General features: G+C 44.3%; 1 protein-coding gene across 3 annotated transcripts in view; it reads left to right on the top strand.

The window, feature by feature from the left end:
* Nucleotides 1-14,108, top strand: part of nsmaf (neutral sphingomyelinase (N-SMase) activation associated factor) — a 134,314-nt gene that overhangs the window by 54,343 nt on the left and 65,863 nt on the right. For all 3 annotated transcript variants that reach the window (XR_009932248.1, XM_062479027.1, XM_062479028.1), the window contains exons 9-10: nt 1,648-1,700; nt 4,149-4,278. Coding sequence is in view for 2 of the 3 variants with exons in the window: in XM_062479027.1 (XP_062335011.1) it covers nt 1,648-1,700; nt 4,149-4,278 (183 nt within the window). In the remaining variant the exon portion in view is untranslated. The remainder of the gene's footprint in view (nt 1-1,647; nt 1,701-4,148; nt 4,279-14,108) is intronic.

Raw genomic sequence — 14,108 nt, 5'->3', positions numbered from 1 at the left:
AGGAGAAACTAATCGCCTGTGTGGCTGCATATCCAGTCCTGTACGATACGTCTCTGTATTTGTACAAAGACATTAATAAAAAGAATGAGGCCAGGCGCAGGTTTGACGACGTTGTCGGTGCTCCTGGTGTTTTTTTTGTACTTTGTACTCTCGAACAAAGTTACGTTCCAGGGAGTTCCAGCCGGGCTACTACTATAAACCCGGCTGGAACTCCCTGGTCGTATCGACAGATTAGCAGAGACTTTGAGTACTATAATAAAACGTTTTTACACATGTCAACGTGTATGTCTATTAAACAGTTTTGTATTTTGATCGATGTTGCGAGTACGTAAACCCAAGTCTGCACACTTGGCCATGACAACTACAACAGTGACTTTAGAGAACTACAATTCTACATTAATCTGTTTGATACGCCCCCGCGCGTGGTGAACTGTGGGAAGGCGAGCGATGGCAAGCGATTCGCGTCGCTGCAGTGTAAACGCACTGTAAGCGTTTCAGTCTGCACTCTAGGGTTTCACGTACACACCCATGTAAATCTCAGAAACGGCTTGAAAAAGTCATGAAACATAATCAGTGATATTGAAAAAAGTTGAATAGATATCAAAAAGCTGAATTTTTTAAAAATAGTTTAGGGTTTTGTCAACATTTTAAAGTTTAAATGGTGGCTCTAGCTGAAAGATTGAGGAAGAAGAAGGATTTGGAAGTTGAAGAAGTTTAAAGAAGTTTGAGAGGATTTGAAAGAAAACTCCATTGGAAACCCATGTTAAAAATATTATGAATATTGATTTATATTAATTCAAGCATAAGAGGTACAAAGCTGAAAAAACGGACTCCTCTGCAACCGACGCAAGCAAGCACACCCTACAATTTCCCCAGAAATTATACCCTCTAGTTGTATGTGTAATTTATTGAATCAGCTCAATACATATAGAGAACATTGACAGTTTGCAACATAGATGTTTCAGTTTTTTGGTCAGTTGTCTTGGCTGAATATTGTACTTTCACATCATTTCATAGTTTTTTTGTTTTGCCAGTAAATGTGTAAAATAACTTCTTTATGAGGAGGTTATTAGATCTGTGAAACATGGCTTCTCTCCAATAAATAATGTTGGTAGATTGAATATAATGCAATGCTACAAATATGATATGAACTAATATGTAGCGGAAAAGAAAGCATTTCAATAAAAATGTATATGTACAGTATTTTTTCTGGGCTCAAGCAAGGTGCTTTATATCTTGTGTATGGGCTATGACAAAAATGCAAGAAAACAGACAGACCTGTTTATTGCTTGTAACTTAAATTGTTTAAGCATCTTTTCTTTTAGTACTTAGAAGTTTGTCTCACAGTTTAATGTAAATGCTATGTTATATTATGTTGCCAACGCCCCCAAGCTCAAGCTAGTTTGCTGTGGGACAAAAATAAATCTTACCCTGTTGCTTGCTTTACTAGCTAAATGAAAATATGTCATCAGTGCACCTCAGCAGTTTGTGATTGCATGTAGTTGGTGTTAATTGGTCAACTGGGTGCAACCAATGTGGGATATTATTGAGTTTCTTGAATAAACTGAGCTTACTCATCAATTACTGGTAAATTTTTGTATATCAATGAATATGAGATATGCTTCCAAAATGTTTTTATTTTGTTAGATCACAGCTAATTTGCAGTCAAGACTGGCAAGGACTTCATTTGACAAGAACAGGTATGTACTTCATACTAGGAAAGTACTTCAGAGGACCAACAGCATATTAGACAGAAGCTCATCTGTGTTGACTCATCAGTGTACATTGTAAATTAATGTTTTTTGGGTTAATGAATTCAGGGGGAACAGTCCATTAAAACAGGGACTGTCTTATCTCCACATGGGGTGCACAAACGCACACACGCTGGGATCTCTCCCATTCGCCATGAGAAGGTAGGCGGCAGTCCTGCCTCATCTCATCGGGGAGCAGGGATGGGTAGGGAGGCTGGGGGAGACCTGTGACATAGATTTATAAAACCAAATACTATCAGGACGTGATTGGAACTGAACCGATGCCAACCCAAAGATTTGCCGGGCCCGGACTGTTCGCAGTTGTCGGAATTGGGGGAATTTGGAGTCTCCCCCTTGCCTGCCTCCCCTCCCTGCCTACTGGGGTGGGTCTTGGACCGGATGGACCCATTTCAAAACATGATGCTCTTACGACGCAATTGACACAACATCAGATCTGGGACGAATGCAGAGTCTGGCCTTGGACGCCATGGATGGGCACCCTTGCAATCGCGTCCACCAGAGTCTAACCTGCTATCCGCAGTCTGGGCAGGCTGGTCGCTAGTTTTCACTCTCTGTTGGGCCACAAAAGGGCAGTTTACACACACCACGATTGCGGCTGGATCATCCATCCTGAATCACAGGAGATGGCTGGCTAGACTGAGGAGAATCAAATATGCCCTAGTTATGTTTGGTTCATGTTGATGTGTCTGCATAACTCTCCAGGCATTTATAGAAGCCTCATAGGGTTGAATGGCAAATGTAACTTTATTTAAAAAAATTATTACAGGCAATCCAAATTGAGCTATGGTTATGAAAATAAGTTTCAACTCGGGGGAACCCACAGATTACAGTAATACGCTACGTAAGACTTGAATTTTTAGCCAGTACATTTTGTGAAATGAAAGCTCCAACACAGCGAGCAACACAACCACCAACAGGATCGCCAAAACAGCCAGCAACACAACCACCAACTAGCAACACAGAGCGGGCACCTGCCACACCTTCTTTGACGACTTGGATGAGTCCTCCACACTTACAATGAAAGGACAAAAGAGGTTCCAAAAATCCCAGTTGCTTAGAGGATTTGAGAGGATTAAAGTGCAGTAAGAACAGTATATTTTCGAGCTCAAATTAAAGGCACATGAAAAGAGAAATGTTTTTAACCTGGATTCAAAAATGGCTACATTTGGAGCATATATAAGGTCTTCTGGTAGTTTGTTCCAGGTGCATGCAGCATAACAGGTGTCGGATGGACTGGTAATAGATCATATTTAAATGTCAGTGGTAGTCCTTGGCCTTGTTGAAAAGGCCAGTAGCAGATGGGAAGAAACTGGCGTAAGGTTTTGGTCCTGATGGACCGCAGCCTTCTACCGGAGGGGAGTAGCTGGAACAGGGAGTGTCCAGGGTGGGAGGAGTCGGCCACAATCTTCCTTGCACGCCTCAGGGTCCTAGAGGTGTGCAGGTCCTCGAGGGTAGGCAGATTGCAGCCGATCACATTCTCAGCAGTGCGGATGATACGCTGCAGTTTGCTCTTGTCCTTGGCAGTGGCAGCAGCGTACCAGATGGTGATGGAGGAGGTGAGAATAGACTCAATGATGGCTGTGTAGAAGTGCACCATCATTGTCTTTGGCAGGTTGAATTTCTTCAGCTGCCATAGGAAGTACATCATCTGTTGTGCTTTCTTGGTGAGGGAGATGATGTTCAGTGGAGAGGGTAAAGGACGCAGTCCACCCTACTATTGAGATGGAGCTTCTCTTGGTCTTTTTTGGACTCCAAACCATTGATACTGGCTATATTTGCTTTGAAATGGCTGGTGAACGTGATAATCTCATATCAGCCATCCGTGAAAAACAGAAAGTTAAGAATTTATAAAAGTATCATGTGCTCAGCCCAGGGTAATTGTGTGTAGACATGAGTGACCTCTCGCATAGGAAACAACCTGTACATTTACGCAAGAGAAATGTGCAATTTACACAGATGGTACAGTTATTTAAAAAATAAATATATATATATATAGATCATTGACTAACTAATTCATGGTATTTAATCCAATTGTGCTTTCGAAACATAAATTGCGTTGTGTAAGGAATGACAGATGAAGAGGCTATTTGGGAGGAGGAGCAGCACTGCTCCTCCCACTGGACCAACACCACCTTCCAACATCCCCAAAACCTGCAACGCCTACTCTGTGGCAGACTTTGTAGAACCAGTATAAAGCATTGCGGTCTCTGGGTCTTGGCATCACAGTTTTTGCACACTCAAATTGCTAGAGGGATGATCTTAATAATCCTGACAAAAACAATAGGGATTCAACTGCTTCACTTTTTTATGCAATGCATTTTGCTCTGTTATGATTGGTATGACTTGCGTGTAATATGCTTTTTGTTGTGTTTATAGCTTTGAGAGTGTTGCAGAAAAAACACACATGGAATGTAAGGCGGAGATGGTGACACCACTGGTGACAAATGCAGGCCTTGTCTGCATAACAGATGAAAACCTTTACTTTCAACCTCTCAATGGTTATCCTGTGAGTATCCTAGAATGCCTCTACACCCTTTTAGATTTTTCCCTCCAACATCAACACAAAATACATATATGTTTCATTCATTTTGCAGACACTTTTATTCAAATCGACATACAATTAGTGAAGAATGGAAGTTTCTGAGCTATTCAATTTGCAGCACTAGTTATCCATACCTGTTTTCAAACTCAGTATCAGTAATGCTTCCTTAGACCCTTGATGATGAGCAGCAAAGAATGGATTTCAGATAGAAGCACATCATAATAACATGCGTTTATATGTAAGGGATAATGCCAGATGAGGTGGAAGCACCTTGTGGTGGAAGCACCTCGTCCTGACGCTGTGCGTCGCACGGTTCATGCCTCCGCATCGTCCATTATCAGGTGATAATGTACACCTCGAAGGGCATAATCCTGCTTATACCATGGTCACTTGCCCCCCAATTTTTTTTTTACAAACATTCATTTATGTTTTCATGCGTTTTGTAATAGAAATCTAAAGTTTTTCAACGTTAACCAACTCTGATATTTCTAGTCCGCTCATCTCATATAACCAACACCGGCTTTCCTTTGGCTGAGCTATTAGCCCGAAAGCTAACGTTATGCTAGCAAGATTCAAATTAAATAACATTGTGTACGGTTGACAGTAAATATAATTTTACAGTATGTTTGACAAGAAGACTAGCTAGCTAACCAGCCATGTCACTGTCCCAAAAGCAATATCAAGATTTTCACGAACAAAGTATCGGCCATATACTAGTAGGCCTAGCTCTACTATGCTACAGTACGGTCGCAGCCTGTGGAGCGAGTTGAATAGCAAATGGATGTGATATGACCGCATAAAAGTTGACATATTCTCCAAACAGTAATTATAATTTGACAGTATGTTTAACAACAAGACTAGCCAGCTATCGAGCCATGTCATTGTCCCCAAATTAAATCAAGATTTTTACGAAGAAAATAATCGGCATGTCGTGTTGGCCACAGCCTGTCTGAAGTACTGTAGATTGACTAGCAAGTAGGGTGACCAGAAGCATGACCCTGAAAAGGAGGACACTTGGGTCCAAAAAGGACTACAAAGGGTCAAAAAGGAGGACAAAGTTGTTGACCGGGGGGGGTGGGGGCCATTAGTATGAAATTAAGACAATAACATTAGTCATTTCAGTAAGTCAACAGTCTAAACTGCAGTCTAAACTCCTTTAACAGTGGTGATGTTGCACAGCATGAAATAATTTGGTCAGCTCAGCAGCGGTTGTTTTATCATCCGCTGTTGTTGTGTTAAGAGCAAAAAATTATGTTAAGGAAGAGTGCCCGGCAGAACCAGCATTATCCTTGTGCCGCTCTGTAGCGGCATGCCGCTCTAAAGCCCCTTTCCTCCTACAACTCACGTCTATATCAATGCGACAGAGCTTACAGAAGGCATGATATTGATCTGTGCTGCCCTTAATGGAAAAGTGGAGTTCTGAACTCCACGTAGGTTTGAAGGAGGTATTTCTTTTTGGCACTGAAGCCCACGCCAGTGGGAAATTGCAACGGTGGGCAGGAAGGATCAAAAAGGAGGAAAAAGGGCGAAAGGAGGACATGCAACAGCGGTCCGGACAAAGGGCTGGAAAACCGTACTGTCCGGACGAAATCTGGACGTCTGGTCACCCTACTAGCGAGGTGAATAGCGAATGGGATGTGAGATGAGCGGTTACTTGACACTGACGGTAAATTCAGAAAAGTAACGTTTTCCAAATGGGTTAAAATAAATTTTGAAGTCACTCATTGTTGTAGCTAATTACATGCTCGGCTTTGACTCCATCCCTGTTGTTATGGTTACTTGTTTCAGACACTTTGTACAGGCTCATACTATGTAGCCAGCGCAATAATTTAGAACGGTGAACAAACTGTTTTGCTGGAACTACTTAGTAGGTGTTTATATATCACCTGATAATGGACACCCCTGCAGCCAATCAGAATCGAGTATTCATCCAGACCATGGTATAAGTAGAATAGACCAATTTTAATACACTTGGAGTGTCGATCAGGTCATCATATATCTCTGGCCACTGGATTTCAGGGCTTGACATTAACTTTTTGAGGCACATGTCCATTGGACAAGTAATTTACGTTTCATTTGTCCATGCACAAAAGTCACTTGACCCCGATACCTTTAAATAGAGAGAGAGAGCAGACAGGCAAACGAAGATGATGGTGCAGGAGAGGACCTTGCCCAAATCAGCCAAATGTGAAAGTCATACCTAGTCAAACCCTATCAAATAGGACACTTTACTTCCAGGAGAAATGGTTTAAAGAGTATACTTGGCTCCATTACAGCCCTTCCATAAAGGGGGTCCTCTGTTTCTATTGTGCTAAATACTTTGCAATGCAAAAGTCTAAGCTTGCTTCAAAAGCAGATTCAACCTTTGTCAGGACTGGCTTTCAAAATTAGTGCTCATAAAGACAGCCAGTGTCACAAATTAGCTGTGATAACTCGGATTCAGGAGCCAAAGCCTGTTAATGTCCAACTTTCACGTGAGCTTGAAAGACAGCAGCAACAAGCAAGGAGAGATCTTATGAAGATTGTTGGGGGCGTGAAGTACTTGGCACGACAAGGTCAGGCTTTTCGAGGTGCTGATAAGGAGAGTGGGAATTTCAGCCAGCTTCTAAAGTACAAGGCAGAGGGTGATGCAGAGCTGACCACTTGGCTGAAAGGTCATTTATATTTCACCAGTCCCCAAATGCAAAATTAAATTTTGATGCTGGTGGGCAATACAATCATCAAAGAAATAGTGTCAGAAATAACATCAATGCCAGTGGTGCAGTTTGCACTTATCATTGATGGCACTCAAGATATATCAGGAGTTGAGCAGGAGTCAATATGTTTGCGCTTTGTAGATGCAGATCTACAGCCAAGGGAAGAATTCCTGGGACTCTACGAAGTGTCATCAACCACAGGGAAAAATATAGCCAAGATGGCATGTGATGTGATGATGCGTCTAGGTCTTCCTGTCTCCCAACTTCGAGGACAAACCTATGATGGTGCTGCAAACATGATTGCAGGGGGTGCAAGCCATTTTAAGGAATGAACAACCGCTGGCTATGTATTGTCACTGTGGTCCACACTGCGTGAACTTAGTTACGCAGGCTGCCTGTGAAGCCTCTCAACTAGTAAGAGATTCAATGAGTCTGGTACATGAATTGGGGGGTTTCTTTAATCAGTCTGGCAAGTTCAAGGTGATTTTCCAGGAAGTTGCAAAATCAAAGCATGGTTTCACCTCGTTGAAACCTCTCTGTCCCACCAGGTGGACTGTTCGCATCCCTGCTATCCGCTCAGTTCTCAGTCAGTATGAGTCAATGGTGACAGTCCTTGAAGAAATGGCCTCAAGCAACTCATCTGACACTTCAACTAAGGCTAATGGTCTTCATGGAGCATTTCTAAAAGGGAACACTGTGCTTGGCTTTGTAATGGCTGAAGACCTGATGGTGGATTTGGAGTGCCTAAACACCTCCCTGCAGCTTAGGAAACAGACCATTTCAGGCATGTTGGAGGCTGTGGAACATGTCAAAAGAAGCATGCAGGACAAGCGAACAGAAGAGAACTTTGATGTCTTATTGTCTGATTCACTTGACTATGAAATGGTTAAAAGTGCGATCCTTCCCCAAAAAAATTATATAAACCCTAAGACCTACAGGCAAGGATTCCGCTCGCTGGAGGTGGAGTCGGAGGAAAACCCTAAGGAGCTGTATGTGCGGTTAAAAGAGCTCTATGGGAAGTGGGTCCAGCCTAAGGGTAAAAGTGTTGAAGAGATTGGTGAAATTCTGATCCTCGAACAATTTCTGAACATGTTATCTCCTGAGCTTCAGGTCTGGGTCAGGGAGCATGACCCTCGAACGGCAGCTGAGGCTGCAGCACTGGCTGAGGTGTTTGTGGCGGCCCGAGGGAAGGACCAGCCATGGAGCTTTGTTTCCTGGAAGACGGGCAGGGACCACCGACGACCCTGGTCTTCCCAGCCTGACCTAAAGTCAACTACGGATATGAGTAAGCCATTTGTGAAAGAGAACCGGCCAGCACATCCACCCTTTAAAGCATACGGGAAACCGCTAATCTGCTATTTGTGTGGACAAGGGGGCCACACCAAACTACGATGCCCCCAGAGCGTAGTCAAGCTCACACAAATGTGTTTCGTACCAGGTCGTAGACGGAGGCCTAGGGGTAAAGTTGAGCAGGTTATGAGGGAGACCCTTATTGAAATGAATGGCCAGGAGCTTAGAGCTCTCATAGACAGGGGCAGCATGCAGACTTTAGTGTGTAGGCAATATGTACCATCTAATATGATATGCTCTGCAGAGACTGTCCCTATTTGTTGTGTGCATGGGGATGAGAGGCCTTACCCCACAGCAATTTTTATTGGCCCGGTTTACAGGCAGAGGTCGCTCAGTTTTGTAGGAGTTGCCCTCAATGCCAAGGGACTGCACCCAGAGGACCGGCTCGGGTCCCCCTCCAACCTCTGCCCATTATTGGAACTCCGTTTGATCGTCTTGGAATGGACATTGTGGGCTCTGCAGAAAGGAGCAAATCTGGGTATCGTTTCATGCTGGTGATTACTGACTATGCCACAAAATACCCGGAGGTCTTTCCTTTAAAATCAATCATAGCCAAGTCTGTTGTATTCTGTCTGGTGCAGTTTTTTCCCAGGGTGGGGTTTCCCCGGGAGATACTCATGGATCAAGGAACCAACTTTATGTCCAAACTGCTAAAGGAGGTATACCAACTGCTGGGCATCAGAAGCCTGCGGACTACGCCCTATCATCCACAAACGGATGGGTTAACTGAGAGGTTTAATCAGACCCTCAAACAGATGCTTCGCAAGTTTGTAGATGACACAGGCTCTGACTGGGACCAGTGGCTTCCCTACCTCCTTTTTGCCTACCGAGAAGTATCTCAAGCCTCTTCTGGGTTTTCACCTTTTGAACTACTCTATGGTCATGAGGTAAGGGGGCCTCTGACCCTGCTTAAAGAGATATGGGAGAGTGACCAGCGAAGGGGAGGGGGCTGTTAATGTTGTCTCCTATGTTGTCCAGATGAGGGAAAGACTGGAGAAGATGAGCTCTCTGGCTCAACACCACATGACGGAGGCACAACGATACCAGAAAACGTGGTATGACAAATCTGCCCGGGAAAGGAGTTTTGACATTGGCGAGAAGGTGTTGGTGATGCTTCCTACTACGGAAAGCAAGCTGTTGGCCAAGTGGCAAGGGCCCTTTGAAGTGAAGGAAAGGCTGGGACCTACAACCTACAGGATTTCTACCCCAGGGCAGGGGCGTTCTACATGTGAATCTCCTAAAGGAGTGGACATCCAGACCTGGGAAATAGGTATTGCTGATCAGAAGGGTGGAGGAGGAAGATGATGTGGAGGACCAGTACCTGCCGGTTCCATCCTTGCCCGTCTTTGACTTGGGTCATCTTGGGGAGGCTCAACAATCTCAGGTGAGAGCCCTGTGTGACCCAGAAATGTTTCAGGAGAATCCTGGCCTCACCAATGTAGTAGATCATGACATTGTGCTGAAGGAAGATGCACCTGTGAGGCGTATGAGTTACAGGATTCCCGAACGGCTCCTGGTCTCCCTGAAGGAGGAAGTGGACCTGATGTTGTCGCTGGGAGTCATTGAGGCTTCAAAGAGCGAGTGGTGTAATCCCATTGTCCTAGTGCCGAAGAAGGATGGCACCATAAGGTTCTGTATGGACTTTCGGTACTTGAATTCAGTTTCAAAGTTTGATTCTTATCCAACTCCCCGGATTGATTACCTGATTGAACGCATGGGCAAGGCAAAGTACCTGACAACCATTGATCTGTGCAAGGGCTATTGGCAAGTCCCTTTGACCCTAAGGTCGCGGGAGTTGACGGCCTTTCGGACGCCATGGGGTCAGTTTACGGTCCTGTCCTTTGGATTACATGGAGCCCCGGCTACATTCCAGAGGCTCATGGATCAGGTTTTGTCAGGGGTGTCTGATTTTTCTTCTGCCTATCTCGATGACATTGTCATTCACAGTGCCTCCTGGGAAACACACTTGGAACACCTGGCAGTGGTTTTTACGCGTCTGCGGGCCGCAGGTTTGACCATCAACCCCTCCAAGTGTGCATTCGCTAAAACTGAGACAGAGTAACTTGGCTATATCATTGGGAACGGCATGGTAAAGCCCCAGGTCCAGAAAGTGCAAGCCTTGGAGTCCTGTCCACGGCCTCAAACTAGGAAGCAGCTCAAGTCTTTCCTGGGAATGTCAGGTTGGTACCAGCGATTCATTCCTAACTATTCTGATAGAGCTGCAGTTCTCACAGATATGACCAGCCTGAAAGGCCCAAACCAGCTGCAGTGGACAACAGAAGCAGAAACGGCTTTCAAGGACATCCAGCAGGCTCTGAGTAAGAACCCAGTGTTATATAATCCAGATTTTAATGAACGGTTTATCTTACAAACTGATGCTTTGGATCGTGGACTTGGCACTGTTTTACTCCAAGGGGTGCCAGGTGACCGTCATCCTGTGGCCTTCATCAGTCGCAAGTTGTTCCCCCGGGAGGTCCGTTATTCCACGATCGAGAAGGAGTGCCTGGCGGATAAGTGGGCCCTCGATTCTCTAAAGTATTGCCTCTTGGGGAGGGAATTCACTTTGGAAACGGACCATAAGGCGCTGACGTGGTTGGAGAGGATGAAGGACACCAATGGGAGGATAACGCGTTGGTATCTGGCCATGCAGCCCTTCCGTTTCACGGTTCTTCACGTCCCTGGGCGGGACAATGCCACGGCCGATTATCTCTCCCGCTGTTCCAGCGGGATTCCTGAAGGGGGGGAGTGTGTGACGGCCGCACCCCAGGCCGCACAAACCCTAACCCCTACATTATTGTAACATTTCTCTTTGTCACTTTTTGTTATGTTATCCCCGGGCATTGATATACACTATGCCTACACACACACACATCAACCAGTAAATACATTACACATAGGCTCATATCTGTTCTTTATTTTCTTTAATTTATGTGTTTGTGTGATTAGAGCATGGAACACTTCCAATTGGGGGTAATTGGAAGGTACCAGGTCCCTAAGAAGAGCAGGGGGGATGTGTTAAAGCAATTGTTTAGGTAGTTGATATGGCTTCCCCCCCCCCCCCCCCCCCACATGTCTGTATTGGTTTGACCCGTTGGGACATATACTCCATGTCTGGAGGGAGAGGGGGTGGTCTTGGTTGGTGCGCGCCGACATGTGGCTGTGTCCTTTTTGGGGAAACAATAAAAGAAAGATGATTTCTACCCACGATTCCTCGTGCTTTGCTGGGCGGCCCCTCACACCTCATATTCGCATATTCCTACAAAGCGTTACACCGGTCAGGCTACAGCCCATATCCATCAGGATGCCCAGTCTTTGTAAAGAGCTCAATTCTATCACGCCTTGGACACAGTGAATACTCAATTCATAGAGAGGTTTGATCAAGCTGGATTCCATAAGCTGCAGAAGCTTGAAAATGTGCTGCTACTAGGACACATGAACAAGGTAGTAGATGAGTATCCTGAATTGAATTCAAGACTACTGCAGGTGGAGCTGGCCATGTTAGGGGCCAATTACACATATCAAACAAGCTTAGATGTTGCTAGCATTATTCGAGAAATGGTGCCAGAGGTGAGAGGTCTCTTCAGTCAGGTGGAAGCTTTAGTAAGGCTTCTGTTGGTCGTCCCTGCCTCCTCTGCAGAGGCTGAAAGGAGTTTTAGTTCCCCGAGGAGGCTTAAAACATGGCTTAGATCATCTATGAGTCAAACAAGGCTGAATAATCTAGCCATGTGTCACGTGCACCAGGAGAAACTGGACAGACTGGACCTTGAAGAAATGTCAGTCTTTTATCCGTGCCAATGATAACCGCAAAAAGGTCTTTGGATCCTTTGCTTGAAGAATGACACTAATAGGTGAAGTGACACAGAGTCACTTCACCTATTAGTGGTCATAATGTTATGCTGATCGGTGTATATGTAAATAATATACATATAGTAGTATGTACATTGATCAGCCATAACATTATGACCTACTCTGCTCAAAATAATAATAAAGGTACACGTAATCATCACAGAATAACACCAAGTCATTTAAACTTCAGGGATATCAACCTGTCCAATTAGGAAGCATAAGCGATTCTGAATTAGTGTCACCCGTTTTGGTGTAAATTGAAAGTGACAACAGGTTAACTGTATTAACTGTAGAGGCAACAGCAAGACAACCTCCAAAACTGAATGGTTTTGCAGGTGGTGGCTACAGTCGATTGGTCTTTCCTGATCCTTCCTGACTGATTCTCCATTAGTTTTGCGTTTTGCTAGTGTCCTTGTCACTACTGGTACCTGCAGCCCATTCAGATTGCAGAGGTAGTCCAGCTTCTCCAGGGTGGGACATCCATATGCCGTCACAAGAAGGTTTGCTGTGTCTCCTGGTATAATCTCACAAGCATGGAGGAGATACCAAGAGATGAGTTGTTACACGAGAAGAGCTGGACAGGGGCGTAGAAGGGCATCAACCTAAAAAAATAATTGGTAGGAGGAACAGGAGGAGCACGGCCAGAACCCACAAAATGGCTTCCAGAAGGCTACTGTGTGTGCATGTTTCTGACCAGACTGTCAGAAACAGATTCCATGAGGGCCTGATGTCCTGGGGCCCGTTCTCCGTACGTCGCTTATTACATCCGAGATCAAATGACACATCCAAAATGACATCATCTTGCTTATCATGATCTGGCTAATTCGGTTCTTCGAACACACTTGTTGTTTATGATTAGTATAGCTGGATTGAGTTATACGTTGGTCTAAAAGGGGGTATGTATCGATAGTAGAAACCTTGAGCAGCAACGCTGCTATTGGCTGCTCACATAAGTCTATGGCTGCTCACCGTGGCCAAAATGAGCGCCCTGTTTTTTCCGCAACAGAGCTAACAGAGCAACAGCTTGTTCGAAGGTTACTTCGAATTTGAAGATTTTATCAGAACGCCAGGGAACACCTCAAAGTCTGCAAAATCCAAGAAAGAGGGCTGGCAAAAAGTAGCAGACTAAATTAAATGTAGAGGAGTGACGCGTTTTATCGCTTATTACAGTAAGCTAGGCCTATGTTTTTTTTATTTTCATACTTTCATATTTTCATTTATCATGTTTAATGTCATATGATGTGGTTTCAACAAATGTATTATGTAAATGACACCCTCAAAAAGTATAGGCTAGCATATCACGCTGTGCTTCAGGAGCCTATCTATCACGCAATGAGCAATTAATTTGGTTTCATGTTAAATTCTGCTAATTATTCTTGCACCTTCTGAAACAGGTTCCTGTAGTAAAAACGGACAAGACATGTCTGTGACAGACTTCCTGTATCACCTCTGCTTGTAAAGCCTCAATCTATTCGTGTTTACATAAAATAAACCTGCTCCCTAGCAGGTTTAAGCTTACGGACCTGTTGCTATGACAGCAAGTCCAGGATGAGCTTCGATGAACCGAACAATCCAAGATAATGACAAATCGTCAACAATCAAATCCAGCTAACTGAGTTAGCGACGTACGGAGAACGGGCCCCAGTACTGCGATTAAGGCTAACTGCCGTAACAAAAACATTTTCAAAATTGAGTTATAAGTAACATTTTACTTTTCAATAGCTGTTTTATCTTGTGACAACCGAGCCTTACTTCGCGCTCACAGATCACCACTCGCTACTGTGGAAGAAATTGGGATTTCCTGTGTGCTTACATTATTCACTAATCAATAGAACTAGTCATTGGATACTAGTTAGTACGTTCTCATGTAAGCTTGCTATTAATAAGAGTATATTGTGTCTA

This window comes from Osmerus eperlanus, chromosome 15 (genome assembly GCF_963692335.1).
Source record: "Osmerus eperlanus chromosome 15, fOsmEpe2.1, whole genome shotgun sequence".
Lineage (NCBI taxonomy): Eukaryota > Metazoa > Chordata > Actinopteri > Osmeriformes > Osmeridae > Osmerus > Osmerus eperlanus.
This window is presented reverse-complemented; position numbering and strand designations above follow the sequence as displayed.